This window comes from Manacus vitellinus, unplaced genomic scaffold (assembly GCF_001715985.3).
Source record: "Manacus vitellinus isolate BGI_N305 unplaced genomic scaffold, ASM171598v3 scaffold_81_pilon, whole genome shotgun sequence".
Lineage (NCBI taxonomy): Eukaryota > Metazoa > Chordata > Aves > Passeriformes > Pipridae > Manacus > Manacus vitellinus.
Genome location: NW_021940822.1, coordinates 975,109 through 994,343, shown reverse-complemented (window position 1 = coordinate 994,343; position 19,235 = coordinate 975,109). Strand labels below are relative to the sequence as shown.

Sequence of the window (19,235 nt, the reverse complement as noted above, 5' to 3'; positions counted from 1 at the left end):
CCAGCTGCGCCGCCCCTCGCCGGGGCTGCGGCTGGCTCCCCCCGCGCAGTAGTACCGTCCCCGCCCCCGCCGGGTGGTACGGCCCGCCCCGCCCTGCCCCGCTGCGCCGCTCCTTCCCGACCCCGCCATGGAGCGGGTCCCCGGTCCCGGCCCGGCGCCGCCGCCCCGCCGCCTCCTTGGCCGAGGTGCTGCAGATGGTGCGGAGCGGGCGGGAGCCACCGGCGTGCGGCGCCCCCGCGCCTCGCCCACGGGGGACACCCCCACCGCCTCCCGCCTGCCGCCGCCCCCAAGCCCCTGGGGCGGCGCCCGGCCGCGGCCCCACGCCCCGCGGCCCCAGCACGCGCTGACGGCAGGTGATGGTAGAAACGTACGAAGAACTCTTGACCAGCTCTGCCTTGCGGCGGGGGGGTGGAGGGGAACGGAGGGCGCCTGGGACAGGGCTGGCTGGCAGTGGGGCAGCGGCTGCCGTGCACTGAGGGGGGCATGATGAGCTCCCGCCCCATGGTGTCCACGCTGCACGAGCGCCATTCAGGGTTGGAGCCAGGCTGGAAAGGCCTCTGCTTTCTTCTGCTTCAGCCAGAGACAAGCAAAACAGAAAAAAAACCACCCAACCCCTGCACTGTGGTGCTACACCAAGACAGATGCTGGGCTTGGCCACACCAAACACTCCCAGGACACGACTGACAGGGCAACCGTGGTTACTTGCAGTCAAGGCTGTGGCTTCATGCAGCAGAACTTTGTGCCTTCTTCTTCGTGGGTTAAGGCACATGTATGACAATAAAGCAAAACAAAACATGTCCAATCACTTTAACACATAGCCATCATTAAGGCATAGGTTTTTCAAGGATTTTTCTTCAAAAAACAAAATATATCTATTTTTTTGTCATTTTCAGCATCCACATTTCATGCTGTTTTATGACCTCTTCACCTCTGCAGCTTCAGCCAGCACTCAAAGGACAAAGAATCCCACCGCTCTCAACACAGGAGCCTAGTGGGAGCAGCAATATTGCTTGATTTCCATACACCACTTTTTGATAGCTAGTGAACCTTTAGGAAATGCAGATTAACTTCAACAGAGCCATGTTTCCTCTCCACACAGCTTGGTGACCACCCCATCTCAATACAACTGTCAAATTAATCTTGCAAAAATTTGAAGAACCTGAGAACTGACTGACATAACACTTGAAACTCTCAGGGGCAAGGGCAGGATGACACGTGCCTCCTCCAAGCAGCAGCATTGCTGTGCTGAGGACAAAGCTACTCCACCTTGAGCTTTGTTTTTATGTTCATGGCTGCCAGCTCCGCCACAAAGTAACGGAAGACATGGGGCACAGGGACAACCTCAATCGTGTCCACCTCGCTGCAGACTGAGCAGGAGTACCTCCTGCTGCTTGCCACAGAGGAGTGGGGCAGTTTCTCCAGCACAGGAGATGTCATGCTGCCACAGCTTGTGCACACGTAGGCAATGGAGCCATCGGAGCAGTTGAACAGGCGGTCTTGCAGCAGGAAAGATGTGCCATGAGCCAGCAGAGCATCCCGCTCCATCTCACCAAAGCGAATCCCACCTTCCACGTTCCTCCCCTTGACAGGCTGGTTGGTGACAGCATCTCGGGGCCCCGTTGTTCTCACCTGGAACTTGTCCGAGACCATGTGGCGCAGGCGCTGATAGTACACCACTCCCACAAAGATCTCTGCCTCCAGCTCCAGGCCGCTGATGCCGCTGTACATCTTTTCTGTCCCAAAGAAGTTATAACCTGCGCTCACTAAAGTCTCACCGAAGTATTTCAAAGCGGACTTCTTCTCTGTGAAGGTGAAGGGAGTGGCATCATAGGAGACACCATGCAGTGCTGCCGACTTCCCCGCCATGCTCTCAATCAACATTCCAATGGTCATACGGGAGGGAAAGCCATGAGGGTTGAAGAGGATGTCTGGAACCATCCCATTCTCTGTGAATGGCATATCCTCAACTGGCCAGAGCTGGCTCAGGATACCTTTCTGTCCATGACGGCTGGCAAATTTGTCTCCAACAGTTGGATTTCGGGGAACCCTCACAGTGATGCAAGCCTTCTTGAATTTCCCAGTGCCACGGTCATTACTGCATAACCTGACATTGTCTACAATGCCAACTTCCTTATTCCTGTGTAGGCAGAAAAACAATCACAGCAAAGGTGTCAGGCATGTCAATGATTTTTAGCTAGGAAAGGAAAATTGAGCAAAAAACCTTAACCACTTCATAGTTCTTATAAAATGCCTTGGGACAGCTGGGAAACACGACCATTCTTCAAAGTACTATGCAGTGGCAAAGGTAATCAGACTGCGTAAGAATTAGGGCAAGAAAGCAATATAAGGGCATCTCGCAAATGCCATTCAGCTACCACTTCCAGGTCAGCAGGTCACATGCCACCCATGATTTGAAATAAAGATCATTTAAACCTGGTTCATCTGTATCACACTTTGTATCTGAGAAACTGCATCCCAGCATCATTTCCTTTGCGTTAAGGCAAGTCCTTCTTCCTACCTCCAATAAATTGACACTATATTGATGGAATACCAAAATAAAGAACCGGGTTCAGTTCTTTAGCAGAGACAAAAGTTCTGATCAGACAGGGAAGGCAAAGTGTGAGCTTTGCCAACAAGTGCCTTGTTCAGGGGTATGTTCCTTCTCCAGATGAGCCCTCAACCTCCATATTCCATGTGCTGGGTGTCTGCTAATTGTTGTTACAGAGCTTTCAGCCCAAACTCTCCACTTATTTTGGAGACAATGGCTAAGGAATACATTTTGTCCCAAGACAAGGCTAATTTTCTCCTGTGTCCTAATGAACACAGTGTTTGTGGAAGGCCTGTATGCAAGTTTAGCTCCTGTTTCAAAGCTATTATTTTGTTGTGTCCATATGCAACCAGCACAGGCCATCACAAAAAAAAAAAAAAAAGAAAAGAAAAGAAAAGAAAGAGAGAGAGAAAACTGTGCTTCAAGTTTCCAAAACACAGTCCCATCCTAGCCACTGTGAAGAAAATTAACTTTACTCCAGCTAAAACCAGCACAATAAGCCTCTTCCAAGCTTGTTCAAAGGCTTTGAAGTCAAAGGCTCTGTCCTCCTAAGCCCACACCTATGGTCTAGCAGCATAAGAGGCACTTAGGACAGTAAAGAGAACTCCCTCGTAAGGGGCAAATTGGGAGCAGGAGCCAAGACTGAAAGCTAGGAGCCTCATCTCTCTGTAGAAAACTAAATAATTACCTCATGGGGATCGAGAATGAACAAAAGCTGAATGTTACAGAGGTAAAATGGCTCTCTGGATAAGGAATCTTAACTAAGGCCAGGCTAGCATGAGTGCTGGGGAGCTGGACCATGGGGTAGGAGAACCAGAAGACGAGGCTGAGCTTACAGACCTCCACATGATAATGTGCCGAGTCTCTTAGTCCTGCTCTGCGACTAGATTGACTAATTCTATGAGTCCACAGCAGACTCCCCAGTGCAACCAGGGCAGCATCTGTTACAGAGCAATAAACAATGGCCTTCCCAGTAATTCCAGTTACTGTGTCACCCAAGTGCTTCTCAAACTAATTTGCCTTCACAATGTGAATAATTACACAGCACTATCCCCACTCTGTCAGTGCTGTAGAGGGACACATGGACAACCTGAAGTTGTATGGACAACTGGGAGTGCAGGATGCACTTAAATACATCAGGTTTTGTCAACGTTTTTGATTTCCTTTCCTGAAAGAATTAAAAGGATTTTAATGAAAGCCCCAGCATCCTCCTTTCTTTCAACTGAAGTTCAAAAATCTTATGAAATTTATCCCTAGAATATTCCAGGGGAAGGGAGGAGTATAGTTGACATATTTTAATATTCTGCAGAATCTGCAATGTTAATAAAAATGCTCTTTGTACCCCTAATCCTGTAACAACTTTCTTACAAGGTTTTCTGGCAAGCCTCTGGGATCAGGAACTTCGGGGGTTTTTTGTTTGTTTTGTTTGGTGTTTCTTTGTTTTTTTTTTTTTAGACAGAACATTTTATGCAAATCAATCGACAAAAAGCTACAGAAAGTGACTGTGGCGTAGGCAGAGCAGCAATCCTTGGGAGACAGCAAAACACTTCTGCAAGTGCTTTCTTTTCACCCGCCTCAGATACTCCTCTTGGGATAAGTCAGCTCTGCAGCACAAATTGGCTTAGAGAACAGATGTGATGCATGAGTGGGAGTCGTCTACAGCATGAACTTCACGGTCTCTGTCAAGACACGGACACCAGGAGAAAAGGGAACACCTGGAGAAAAAGGGCCAACTGCTCTCACCACCTGGTGAGCAGAGCCAGGACAGACAAGCTGTACTTACGGATAGTGCACTGTAAAGGTCTCCCCTGTGTTGAGGTTCATGAAGCTGTAGAATGGGTCTCCGGGCTGTAGAATAGACCCAACAAAAGGCAGTCCGTCAGCATCCAGCTTCTCCATAACGTTTGGATCACCAGGCTTGATGCCAAATACTAAATTATCGCCTGCCCTGCTGGCTTTAAGGGAAAGGTCAATGCTCTCCATCTTGATAACACTTCCAAAAGCAAATCCTCTCTGCCAGGAAGATTTATTCACAATCTAAAAAGAAGAAACAAAGGCTTGTTAAAGACTTGCTAGTAACTTCAAAAAAGAAAGCATTTACAAGGTAAGCATCAGATCATTATGGAACACTGCCTTCCTAAACAAAGCCTCCCAGAAAGTCACCATTCCAAAAGGCTCAAGCCTCCTGTAACCCCAGTATTTTTCAATGCTGGAAGCTCACTGTCTTGCACAAAGGAGCTCTGCTCTACTCCCAGTACCTCCAGCATTACCTGCCGTAACAACACTTAACCAGTGCGCTCCTGAATCTGCCCAAAAAGTGTGAGGACTAGCAAAGGCAGAAAGCAGGGTCTTCTCAGCTAGGTACCATCCTTCTTCCCAGTCCCCCACATCAAATTCTTTCAGAGAACAGCAGGATTTCTCCTTTTGGTAGCTTACCATTGCATCTTCCATGTCATAGCCGCTGTAGGAGATGACAGCTACGATTGAATTGGTGCCGACTGGGTAGCTGTCCATACCATAATAGTCATACATGCTGGGCCGCACCAGGGGGCTCTGGGGGGTGTGAAGGTGGTACAGCTTGTTATCTGAGCGATCCTTGTAGTTATAAACTGGAAACCCCATGGTTTGCTTTCCTAGAAGGAAGGTAGGAAAGGAGGAAAGGAGGAGGAAAGAAACTTGTATTTATTCAGGATCAATTCAAAATTAATGTACATTTCATCCTCCATGTATCTTGTTAAGAAAAAAGGTGGAAATACTTAAACTTTAGAGGGATTATCAATCTTAAACCCCTTGGAATTTAGTAACTGCCCTAAGCCCAGCTATAAATTTTCTATGAACCACAATGTTCAATTCCTTTCATAGCATTTTATAAGGACTATTTTTAATTTTGTTTTATTTTCTGCAATTTCAAAATCCCCACTATGGTTGGTGTGGTGGTTTTGGTTTTGCTTAGTTGGGGATATTTTTTTGTTTGTGGTTTGGTTTGCTTTTTTGAGAGGTGTGTCTGTGTCTTCTCTCCAGGGTTTCCCATAGTGAGGCACATGTTAAATATTTCCAGGCCAAAAAGCATTTGCTCCTGCAGTATAAATATAATGGAGAGGAAAGAGTTTTAAACATAGTCACATTGGTACTTTCAGGAAAGTATGAGAAACTGGTTGTGTTTTAAGGACATCTTTCTAATATTAGCGTTAGAAATTCAATATACTAGAGGTGTTAATGAGGTAAATGAGACCTGCTCTCCTCAAGCCCCTACCCACACACTTTCTCTTAGCCTTTTTTTCAATAAGCTTCTCGCAAATCAGCTGACTGAAACCCCACTACATATCCTACCCCAACTTCTTTCAGACAACCAAATAAATCCATTTAAATCTTTGTCAAGTAGTTTTCAGAAAACCCTCACTCTGTTGCCACACTGCTGTATTACTCCCTTGCAACAGATGCCCAGCAAATGTCCTCTCAACAGCTGCGGTGTTGCGACAGCTGTCACTCTGAGAAAAGGTGACAAGGAAACCTCCCCCTAAGTACTGCAGAGCACCTACTGCAGACACCAGTCAGAAGCAGGTTATCCATCAGCTGTGGGGAGAGGAGGACTGTTGGCAGCACAGCTGTCAGACACTAACATCACCAAACAGCTGCTGCAGTGCTCTTCGCCTCTCCATATGATCAACAACAACAAAGAAAACGTTTAAGAAAAATAGTCTAAGAATAAACTAAACTAATTGTTTAAGAAAAACTACACAAAACTTACTAAAGGCTTAAGGACGGCAACATGAGTGCAACAACTTAGGACTACCCACTGGAAGGCAGCTAAGATGACTAACTTGACTTCATTTGCTTTGCTATGAAAAAATGGCTGTTCATCAACCTTAATGCTAAAACAATGTCTGGGAAGAGCTGTTATTTGGGTATGTGGGAAGACACACTGGAACAGACATGTGAGAGGGTTTTTTTCTACCCTCTTCCTTGCCCAGAGACTTGTGGCACTGAGTACTATAGCACTTACCCATCTGGCACTGGTACATGTTTCGTGGACTTTGGTTGTGGTCGGAGAAGGGAATGAGGTTGGCCACCACGCTCAAAATGCTGTGAGGGAAGAGTTCCTGGTGAGTGGTCACTCCGGGCACCACCTCTGACTCCAGCGAGGCCACGTTCATGAAGATCTGCAAGCATTGAATTGGACAATGGTTGTTCACTTCCTTCTTTTAAAGGGAAGGAAGCAAAACAAAGCTGTCTCCAATGGCTTTTTATCCATTAAATTTTTAGACGTGGTTGTCGTTTGCACCTTAGTGTATTAGCAGGCAAGAAAAATCAGACAGCTATTAAACTACCGATCACCAATCACAGACTAGATGCAAGGAAAGAAAGACTGGAAATACAGAACTGCAGTAACTTGCCCTCCTTTCTGTCTCCCATATTAAATGTTCCAAATTGGCAAGCTTCCTAGCAATCCCCTGTGTGGCTGCCCATGAGCAATTTGGAGAACACGATGTAACACAAGGTGACACAGTACACACAAGACAGCAATCCTTCACCTCTAACGCTTCGCAAAATTAATACTGACAGCAAATGTCAAGATCTCAAAAAGATCTCTACAGTCCATCCAAGACATTTACCAGAAACCAATTAGCAGAAGGTGACAAAAACCCTTTTGCCACCTATTCTAGCCCTTCAACACAAGCTCCCTATGCCCCATCCTCAGCTCCTTTCGCAAATATTTTCCAAACCCATTTTTGATGCCAGAAAGCTCTGTAACACGGAAATATGCAAACCTGACCTGTTCCAGAGTACCAATCCATTCATTCTTTCCATAGAACAGGTTTCTGACAGGCCGCACCATCCGGCAAGGGGTAGTAAAAATGAACAATCCAGGATACAGACTGGGTTTTCCTGTCATTGGGATAAGGACCACTTCTGCCCGTCCAGGAAATCTTTTCTCTTGTGTTATCTGAGCAAAAAAATACCAATTTGGAAACACAAACCAGCACTGGTTTAGTTAAACTGCATCCAGCACATTACACTATGAAAAATGTCAATCACAGGTGCAGCCACTAATAAAATACAAGAAAAGACCTTAAAAATACTTTTAGAAAAATCTCCACCAAGAAAAGGACAGAATATGTCTATCTTTTTTTTCCAAGAAAAAATAGTTTGTTTTAAAAATTATGACTTCATAAACCAAGAAATGAAACATGGATATAGAAAAGCAAAACAGAAAGGCCCACCCCAATACCAATATACAGCCGAAGATAACTTATTGTGCCAGATTAAAAAAGATAAACAAATACATGGAAGACTAAAAAGTTCCAAACATATCTATTTTTGACCACTGCATATTGAGGATGTTTAGTTAAGAAACATTTAAAGCAAGAACAACCTTGAAACGGCGTAGGGTTTCTGCAATCTCAGGAGCCAGCTCCCCCTCTACCCAGCCCACCACAGAGCCATCCAACACAACTCTGTAGCACTCTGCATAAGGCTTGCTTGGAGTTGCATCAATGGGGGTGACACCTGCGAGAAGGGGAGGTTGACAGAAGAAACAGCCAAAAGAGCAAACAAAACACAGAAGTTATTTCAGCACAAAGTCTCAATCTGCGCCAAAAAGCTTTCTGAGACATCAAAAAATTCAGGACAAAGCTGTAGAGTATTTATTGGAAAATACAAAACATTCACAACTAAGAATGCCATTCTCCTTCCCATTTTTCTGATTGAAATAAGGATTCCCATTATCGTGGCAATCACAAGTGTGCTGCAGTGCAATTCAAGTCACCAGGAGCATTACTCCTGCTTAGTCCAGTTTCTTAGACCTTGTACTGTGCAATTCCTCGTGCTTCAATGAAGATCTTCACTCTGCAGCACACAGCTAAGAGACATTTATGTTGAACTTTACACTCTCCAAAAGGCTGACAGGCCTACCACTAAGCAAAAGCATGGTAAGTACAGGTTCGACTTGATTTCACCTTCTTAACTGTGTGCTGTGATGCTACGTGGAGAACCTTTCCCAGATACATGTTTTCAGGGCAGTGAGGTAAAAAGGAAGACTACTTAATTAAATGATCAAGCCAGTAAAACATACCTAGGGAACATAACAAAGGTGGAATGTCTGTCACGGGCACCATCTCTGTCACTATTTCACACACAGCTGTCATGTGATTCATCAGACCACAGGGTTCTCCATCTGGGGTGTCCACAGGGCACAGGAACCCCCAGGATTCGGGCAGCAGCTTGCGCACAGTTGTAGTTCTCATCTGGGAAAACGCTGCCCCTCTGTGTATGCAGCGGAAGTGGGAAAGGTAGCGGATGAAATTCAGCTTGTCCCCCACCACACAGAGACCACTGTCCTGTAACATGCCCAGGCCTTGGGAACAAAGTTGAGATATTTGTCAGGACGTCATCCAGCTTTAACAAATGCAGTATGATACTACAAGGCAGTTTTTTATTTTTCACTGACAAGCCCTAAAGATGTTCACTGTGGATCCTAACAAGAGAGGCACATGTACACACGCAACTAAGTGACCCACAAGAGACCTAAAGACTTCAAATTCCAAGCTATTGCTTAAAATCCAGTTCCTTTCACAAACATATGAAAGTAATTCCCAGTGAAGCGACCAGGAATTTGCAGCTGGTACATTTTACCAAAATTCTGCAGCCTTTTAATCTAATTTCATTTTCTAGTGGCGCTCCATTGCAACAGTACAACCCTGTCATACTAGACACTTCAGGGAAGCATCAGATAAATTTGAAATATACTAATGAAGCAGTTTTTTTCCACTTAAGCTCACATGACTCAGGACGCAGTTCTGGTTAACAAATGCCCCTTCTTTGTCTTACATTGCAACTTCTAAGTTAGAAGAAATAACTTTTGGGGAAACAAATCAAAATACAGTTGCTGTATTAGACAATGCTAAATTTTGTTTCAACTATTTATGTGGATAGAGTCTTTGCTTTAATAACTAACCTGTTTTTATACCATACACAATGCCTATGCCTGAGGAGAAATCCTGCTTTTTCCTCAACTGTATCTTTCCTCAAACCCCTTCCACTAATTCAGTTACAGTGTACAATGTCTGCCTACAAGCAGTTAAGAGCTCAGTTTTATGCTGTTCCTCATTCTGTCAATACAGGAAAAAATAAAAAAGGCTTCCTAAGCCTGCAGATTTACCAGTTTTAGATCGTAGATTGCCAGTTGCAAGAAGATATTCAAATGGCTTGGTGAAGTCTGGTGCCAGGCTGAATGCCTTCACCAAGCTGTCTGTGTTTAGGCTGATATCTGCTTTTTCCGTTCTTTTCTCCAAAACAAATTTAACAGACTGCAACCAGGTTTCAAGCCTCTCCTAGAGTTTAAAGGGAGAGATTTAAATTTAAAACAGGAAAATAAAGGCTCATATTAGAACTTCATCCTCAGTTGCACATGCTACAGAAGTCCTCTGAAATCAGCCAGAATGGACAACTTTTAAGGAACTGACAGTTTTCCAGCCTTATTTCCCACACTGACTTCATTCTATCAAAACGCTGATGGTACTATGTCAACACAGAACTGCAAGGAAGACACCCACCCAACAGCTTAGTAATCACTTCCATCCAGACTGGTGATGAGTCTGGCAAATGCAGTACAATAACAGAATTCCATAAAGCACAAACAAAATCTGAAAAAGAAACTGTACGTATAATCTGACCACAAGAACAACTCTGCTAAATACAGTGACAAAGCAAAAAAACGTTTAGATACACAAACTCGAAAGCCATGGGAATACCATATTTAAATGTTGCTGAGACAATGAGAGATAGTGGACTGGATTTCTATTTTATCTGTAATTTAATCACTATTGTGATTGTAGATAGCAAAGAAATTGGGAAAAATACATGAGACATCCATCAATGCTTTGAATTCTTGGTGAAAAGCCACTGTATACACTGTACATGGTATGACTTAGACTACTCAGGATCTTTGAATTCAAAAAAGGGGTTGTTAGCTCACTCTCCTGCTGATCTGACAGGGCTAGCCAGGAAAGCAACTTTTTCTAGTTCCTGGTGGTTGTTCCATATAGCACTAAAATGCTTCCCCAAACTCACTTTCAATCCACTCAAGTAGTAGAGAGGTTTTAACAGTCTTTCAACAAAACAATGCTAAAGAAAATTTGGGCTAAAGGGGAGAAGAAAGATTAAAGTACAGATATCTAATAACTCAAGGAAGTATCTTTAGCTGGGGATGAGAACTGCTATTCCACAATGAGCTTCATGGGATAATCAAGCTTCTGAACAGGACTGATTTCCTCACTGCATCCTAAAATGAAGTATCCCTAGAAATACTCTGAATTCATATTGAATTGGAATAAGTATGTATAGTAACTGTATAGTAATAAGTTAATTGTGTAAGTCAGAAGCATGCTATCAACTTTCTGATCCATAAAAGAATTTAAAGATGTGAGAGCAATGATAACATCATGAATCATCACTTTTGAAAGGTGAGGGAGGCTGGGGCTGGTTATTTTCTTGCACATTTGCCATGTGAAAAAGCAGCAATGCTACAAGGCAGATCGTAACCACTCCCACATCAACCGATACAACATAAGAATGCTGTTTCAACACACTCTTCAAACACCAGAAGGATTGGTATTCCTCCTTCCTCAGATTCCCCACCCTGAATGGGGCGCTTTAATTTGCTCTGGTATGCTATGAAGCTCTTTATTCCAGGTTTTGTACAGGCTTTTCTTCAGCATATTTAGTACCCCATACTGAGAGTGCCAAGCCTTCCTCAACTATGCTGCCTGATAACATTACATCCAGAACTGTCTCATCCTTCACAGCATATCCAGGCTCCCTGCTCTTCAGTCTGGCTCCTGCACTGCTCCTGACCCCATGGTCACTGTGGGGTCTGGACTGGATGGCCGCTACATTTACAGGCTTAAATCCTTTAAGATCTTACCTTTAAGAACATAAGGAAAAGCTGTCCTGGGGTAAGAACCTCTTGATTCATGATACTATCTGGATTATCCTCCATGCATTCCCCTTTGGCAAAAGCATACAGCTTCCGGGTCATCATACAGAGCAGGTAGAACTTTTCAGTTCTATTTGTCAGGTGAATGCAGATACACTTGCTGAAGGAAGAGAAAGAAGGAGGACAACTAACATCATCTCTTCATGCTAGCTGTTCTTCAAGTTTCTTCTAAATAATCACAAACCAATTTTTTTGGATAAAAAGCCTAACAAGGCACAAGCTTCTGCAGTTGCCCTTTGTGAAATGAAAATTACAATAAATAATAATAAAAATAATAATAGCAACCCAGAAACTGAGCTGAAAAATTATCAACTTGTCATTTTAAGGGTGTAGTTTTGTCAAGGATACACCTTAAAAGAAGCTGAATCTTGTGCAAGATTGATTTTACAAGCTCTCATGTTAGATATCCTTATAAGCATATAGTTTATTTAAAGAGCTATTTGATTTGGGGCCAGCCAACAAACGAGGTTTGTGTTACTTTACAGTAGCTATGACACCGATCATACACACACACACACATCCACATACATGCACCCCATCCCAAACCTGAGCTGGAAACTAGTAGTAAACCACAAAATATTTCTGTTAACACTACCAGTGTCCTGCCACAGAAAGTCCAAATCTCCACTGCTATCAACCTACATGTGGAAAACTGCGGGCTGAGCAACACTCTAGCACAAACAAAAAGGAAAGCCACACCTAATTCCCACTAGAGCAGGTCAAATGCTTTCCAAGACACTTAAGGTCACTTGCTCTCCAAGACACAAGTGCAACAGCCTTCCATCAGCACTCATAAGATTTTTTTTTTGGCTTTTCACTTCTGACTGATATTGCCCTTGACCAAAGCCTTCACTTCACAACTTCACTGCAAAGCAAGACAAAACTCGGAAAGCAGGTTCTGTCCAGGTAAGTTACTGTTCTGTCTTATTACACATAGGGTACAACCCAATTCAAGGTTTCACTGTTCTTCCTCTTCCATCTCCTCAGCTGAGGCAAATAAGGTGTACAGACCATATCAGAGAAAAAAAAAAACACCTCACAGGAAAAACCAAAACATAAACAAATCACCCAATAGAATATTTACCTATTTACAAGTACTCAAGGACTTGGGCATCCCAAATGATCCTTTTCATGAGCTAAAAAGACTCTCAAAGAGCAAAAACCTACTTTACCAGAAAAATATTTAGTTGAACACCTGTCACAGTGACAGTCTAAAAGGCAATTTTTCCATTGCTTTCTAACTTATTTCATGGAAGAAGCAAGATTTTAAAGCATCTATTTTATTCCATTTTAAAAGATAAAAATTATTCATAGCTGACAGCAATTGTGTGAAACCGATAACAATCTGCAGTATTTCTGTTCAACATATGGAACCTCAAGCAGTCACAGACCTAGCTTTAACCTTCTCTTCCTCAATATTTATGTTTTTCATCACTTACATCTAAATAACAACTGATACCCTCTCCTGAAACCATTTTGGGAATACCTGTGTTGATCCATTAAAATACACAATTCTGAACATCACAAATACAGATCATCATAATATCCTGGAATCCCATCAAAAACTGGCCACTGGTTATTGTTTTATACACACATGTGAAAAATCAAAATAAAGGGTGATGTAACATGGCAGAGTACTCTTACATCTGCCTATAAATTCAATACAGTGACACTGCATCATACACCCCTACACGCATACATAGATACCTCAAAATGAAATCTGCAGCCTGTTCATTGCTGTACCACTCAGGAAGGTTGAGTTTTATTCTGAAGCTCTTTCCCAGGTATTCGAGGACATTCTGCTGTGTCAAACAGCCCGCATCCACCACCGCTCTCATCATCTCAGTAACGCAGTTCACAAAAAAGGTGTCATCTTCCTTTCCTTTGACCAGCTCTTCAAAAATCTGGTAGTCTGGAAAATTAACTAATGCCTGAAAGAAGTGTATCAGAAAAATAAGGTCACAGCATCTGTCTATAAAATACAGCTGAAGAACTAAGGCACCCCATAATTTAGGGTTTCAGTCCTCTGGAAATGCCCTTCCACAATGCAAACTGAAAAATGCTGTGGAGTTGAGGTGCTTAGAGAGTAATGCAGGGGATATTCATACCCTGATAACGATCACAAGTACTCCCAATACAAGGAGTGGTTATTTAAGGAAAAAAAAATAAAACCTTCAAACTTGCACACTCTAAATTAAAGGTCTTCTTTTGTTTAGGTAATATCTTCACAGAACAAGCTTACTTAGAAACATGAATTTAACTCACCTTTGCCTAAAGCCACTATTTATTCTCATGTGAACCAAAGGGCAATTCAGCCTTTTGATGAAGGCTGTTGGAATGAATCCACTTTATTTTCAGCACTTCATTCACATACTAAATCTAATATTTAAATCCAACATTCTTGTTTTTATAATGGTTTCCTACTTGTTTTTACACATTAGGGTTAAGCAAATAAGCTGTTTCACCAATGACTTCTGTATTTACTGACAAATGTGCCTCATCTTTAAGTAAACAATTTGTAGGTAGGGTTCAAAAAGTTCAGGAGAAATTGAAGGCCACATGAAAAAGACACTAAGGCAGATTTCTTTATAAAAGAGGACAATTTAAGCTCAATTCTGCTGCTTGGTTATCATGATACACACAATTTGGAAGAAGCCAAAGCACATGCTGCCTCTTGCCTAACAGAGAGCACTGGGATGATTTTACAGCAAGAAGAAACCAGAATTACAGCCGGAACAGAAGCGCAGTGGAGCCGCTTTTGTTGAAACGAAGATAAAATTTGTTGAAAGAAGGCTGAAAGAAGATACGAATTCAGTGATGCCATTTTACATGATGCTTCCATCATGTAGTGTCACAGGCCTCTTGATTTGCTCTAAGACTTTGCTGCTGTAGGCAAAATACACAGCTGCAGTTACTAGAGAAAGCATACTTTTAGGGAAGAATTTTAGAAGTCTTGGCTCAAGGAAAACTGCCTGCTATTGAAACAACAGTTTACATCTATCAAAGGTACTCAAAAAGATCCTTCTAGATCTTCACTGCTTTCCGTTCCAATCAGAAACAGCATTTTATTTTTCTTCTTAAAAAAGGAAGCCAGTTCACCGGTTTACTTTTACATGGGACAATCTGACTTTATTGTTGTTCACTCACTGAACATTCAGCTGCCATTCTATTCTAAGAAGATTCCTGAGATCTGTCACAGCAAGTGGCAAACTTTCCACAAGCTCTCCATCCAGATCATTTATTAGCAAAAAACCATGAAACCCTTGTGTGACTCTCCCCTCCTCTCTTGCCCCTGCAGACACTTCCTCTGCTGCAGATGAGTGTTACAATACAGACATAGACTCAGTTTGGACTGTTTTCCAATCAGAATACGAAGGAGGACTGAAAATACTTAAAATGGAATTATCTTCTTCTCATTACTTAAAATAAAAATACTTTGCAGAACTTCTGTATTTATTCAATATAAAAAGCACAAGCATTCACTGCTTACCTTCAGAGCAAATCCCAAGGGGAGGAAGAACAACTCTTTCTGAAAAATGAAATTCACCATGACACAGCCATTTTCCAAGTAGTGAAGGTTCATATTTATTGCAGTGTGCTCATCCTTAACACAGTGCATCACTACTCCTGCAAAAATAACAAGAGTGAGCTGTACAAAACTGGCTGCATCACTGTGACGTGTCTGAGCAGGTGTGAGACAATTCATGGGAGAAACGCTGGTACTTGGTGGCTGAGACAAGGTAGATCTACACAAGGTAGATCACCCACTTCAGCATCAGTGGGCCATTTAAAATAAACACACCAACTCAATTCAGTTCTCAGCAGAGCAGGGCGATGTTTCAGAACAGCCAGCACACTTGCTAAGAGGCTTGGAAGATGCATGAAGTTTTTAAAAAAAGAAAGATCCAAGCCTCAAGTATTCTGTCTGTAACCTTTGGTTATAAGATAGAGCAACACACAAGTACTCTTCCTTATTGCACTCTGAGTCAAGTTTTCACATCTCGGTGTTTGGGTGGCAATGCTGATGCAGTGTTCCCTGGTCCTGTCCCATGCCATTCACTACAGTACAAAGAAAAATAAAACAAGAAGGACCATTTAATCTAGCACTGCCTTGAAATAAACTAGTGTGGAACTACAGTGTATATTCAAGCACCATGGTCCAGTCAAATCAGCAGATGGTAACACCAGAGTCTAAAATCATATTTAAAATTTTCTGGCTTAATTCTGTTTTAAACTGGTTTTGCTGAGTATACATACCAAAGGTAGGGGACAGCCAAGAACCTAGTTACTCTGCTTCATGTAAATTAAATGTGCCACCCCAAAGTATGGATAAACAAAATCAGTGAAACAAGTTCAGTGGTTTACACTGACTTGTACTGAAGACAGGGTTTTAGCTGCACCCTCCATGAAACAAAAGGTGACACACACTGCAAGCCCTGGAATATAATCTCCTCACTCTGCATGGGCATCTTAAACAGCTCCCACAGGGCAAGCACCTGCCTCATGCTTGTACTGTTTGCCCTTTATTTTTATGTGTAGTAAAAAATATAAACACTATACAAGAGCTACAACAAAACAAACAACCAAAATTCAGCTACAGATGGTCAATCCTGTTTGTCCTCAACTAGTTATCACCTGGATGCTGCAGGGAACTGTTCAGCTTACCATACTCTGTGAAACCAGGGCCTCTGTTTTTCCATTTGTGTCTTGTCATTGCAAGAGGGAAATTTCGCCTGGTCATAATCAGCATTCTAATAACTTTTTCTAAGCCATTAATTATAAAGTAGCCTCCCATTTCCTGGCAGGAGAAAAAAAATATTTTAATGTCCTTAGAAACTCAGAACTGGCACTTTAAGTAAAAGAAAAAAATGCCTGTATTATACAGTAAAAACAAGCACTTCACGTTTTAACTAGGAAACACATAGCAAGACATGTTTCAGCACTGCTTTTGGAAAGGCTGCACTCCTTACTAGTGACTTATGCAGTCTAAATGTAGCACAGAGTGCAAGGAAAGGGATGCACGTTCCACAATTCAGAGGAAGAAAAACATCCCCAAAACCTTTGTGGTCAAATGAACATCTTTGAAGAGCTAACATTAACTTTTTAAAATAAATGTTCTGAAGTTCTCATTTTGAGTTTATAAACCAGAGGGATTTTCAGAGCGAAACATCTCTATCTGGTCACCTACAAGCTAATTTTTCTGATTTTTTTTTTTTTTGTAGTTTGATCACTCATTTCGTGAGTGCAAAATGGAGCACTAAATAGCAGCAATTACAGGCAGCTGACATGCTACTGGGGAGATGAAGAAAAAGCTGCAAAAGATAACTGGGAATGAAAATGTCTTTCAATGCCTGCTCTCCAAATCTTTGTCTCCACACAGGCCTTCTCACAGCACCCTCAGTTGCTGGGTAGCAGTTGAGAGGTATCGGCAGTGCACAGATCCCTGTATTCAACAACAGCCATGACTGCAATTTTTTCAAGCTGCTTCATGGAACCACCATAATCAAGGTTCATACAGAGAAAACAGCACGTCAAACTTGAAACAAAACATAAACGCTCAAGCCCTGTAAAGAGAAGCTGGCCTGACAGACTGCTCAGATGAAATACAGATTTTCCTGATCCACAAAATCCTCGTTACCTCTTCCTCCTCATGGTGCTGCATGAGCTCTTGTGGAGAAAGACCATAGAGGTTGCACAATTTGGACTTCACCATGATAGGAATATACCCTAAGGGCTGTTTGATAGTCCCTTGTGGCATGCCATTTACTGACCAGCTGATGTCAGCCTGAAACGATACAACACGAACAGTAAGCAAATTAAGTTGCCCTTTTAATATTTTCTGCTATATTAATTGTATATTTCATATAACCATAGGTTTCAACCACAGTTTAACAGACTTCTATCATCGTAAAATGGTAGTAATAATAAAAAGCAGAACTAGTAGATACATGCATAAAGATTATACTCTGGAAAACAGTCAACATGGGTTTACAGAAGAAAATCATACAAGTCTAGAGCTAGGTAAAGAAGCTGCTAGGTGAGTGAACAAGGTTGGTATTATCTACTTTGCCTTTCAGATCCTTCAACACAGCAGCCTAAGTAAAAAAAGGCAGCCCTGGGATAGGAAAGGAAACCTCAGAAGTTAACAGTTAAAAGAAGAAAACAGCAAGTGCTCAGTAAAGCACATCTGCACTACAACCTGCAGAGACCTTTCCTAAGACTTCCTCACATAGCATGCTCAAGAGTGATCTGAAAAGTGAGAAAGAAAAGCATGTGGGAAAGAAAATTTACTAACAAGATCTAGCAGTGGGTCTGCAGAAGAACTGTGGGAGCAAACAATCCTAACTTTATATGCAAAATGACAGGCTTTACAAGAGCTACTGTCATGCAGGAAAGAAACACTGGCACTGCAATACAAGAACATTGGTTCAACACCTGGCAACAGCTAAAGAGAGTAATTTGAGTCTTAGAAATTACTAGGAAAGGAAAATGAAATGTTACTGTGCCTCTTTAAATCCACGGTGCAGCCTTACATACAGACTGCTGCACAGTTCCAGTCTATATCTTAAACAATGACTACAGGTATAAAGTGGCTCCCGTATGAGCAGCTGCTCAGCAGACTATGGCTCACTTCTCACCTTGGGGAGGTGAGACCTGCAGGATGAAACTGAGGAGAGGGATACGTGCTTAAAGCAGCACAGTGGAAACAAGGAATGATTACTCACTGCTTGCTGCTGTGTATAGGCAGAGAGTGGGAGAGACCAACCTGCCCCAGCACACGGCAATGCCTTTTCATACAAGGCACAGCAAACTGTTCTGTCCAACTGCTCCAAACATTCCAAAAATGATTAAACAGATAGACAATGGAAACAAAAGACATGGGAAATAATTCAGGGGTGAAAGATAAAAGCATCTCTAGCTCAGGAAAATCTAAGATCCACTGGGAATACAGCTGTGAACAACCTGCAACTGCCCCATTTTCATGTTCAGGTAAGATACTGCACTTAAGAGTGGCTTTTAGCATGTAAGGTGTAAGGTTCTGGACAAATTAAAAACCTAAAAAGCTAAGATTCCAAACAAGCATTCCCTTGTACCAAGTGCTTCATGTAAGCAATCAGCTCAGACACAATGACACAATTTTAACAGAAAACAGCAATGTGAAATCTTTTCATAGTGCAAAGGAAAATATCTGCTAGGCATGATTCCTCTCTAGGCAAATTTCAGAGCAATTCAGAAAAACGATGAACATGTGAACAAGATTTATAGGTCTGGACTTCTGTATGGGAGCAACGCTGCTTTTGAAACCTGGATTCCTGCAAAAACAAGATTTGGATGATCAGCCTGGGATGACACGGGTCTCCATCCAAGGTCTTCCGAATCGACAGGCTGCTAGTAAGGTAAATGTGACAACAGCGTAGAGAACTTGGCTAGGGTGACATGGGCTAAGGGCAGCGGGGCCAGGACCGCGACAAGCTTGGCGTGTGCGGAAGTTTGTATGGTGAGCTCGTACATCAACACGCCCACGTATCATCAACACCCCAGACCCCACGCGGGGCAGCGCTCTCTGAAACGCTCTCAGCGCTCTCCCCGCGGGACCTGCGAACCGGGAAGGGGCCTTTAACTACAGCACAAGGCTCAACCGGCTCCGCCCTCGGGGGCGTGAGGCCGCCCCGCCGGACGGGGACACGCGTG

The 19,235-nt window shown here is 42.8% G+C and overlaps 1 protein-coding gene across 1 annotated transcript; it reads right to left on the bottom strand.

The window, feature by feature from the left end:
• Positions 1 to 792: 792 nt before the first annotated feature.
• POLR1B (RNA polymerase I subunit B) lies at positions 793 to 17,322 on the bottom strand. Its single transcript, XM_029964851.1, has 13 exons — positions 17,182 to 17,322; positions 16,209 to 16,341; positions 15,034 to 15,170; positions 13,251 to 13,474; positions 11,472 to 11,643; positions 9,708 to 9,879; positions 8,622 to 8,903; positions 7,923 to 8,056; positions 7,323 to 7,493; positions 6,552 to 6,708; positions 4,985 to 5,181; positions 4,332 to 4,585; positions 793 to 2,137 (listed from the first exon to the last, which is right to left on the bottom strand). Exons 1-13 carry the CDS (start codon positions 17,299 to 17,301, stop codon positions 1,258 to 1,260), a joined length of 3,033 nt encoding a protein of 1,010 aa, XP_029820711.1. The 5' UTR covers positions 17,302 to 17,322; the 3' UTR covers positions 793 to 1,257.
• Between the last annotated feature and the right edge of the window lie 1,913 nt (positions 17,323 to 19,235).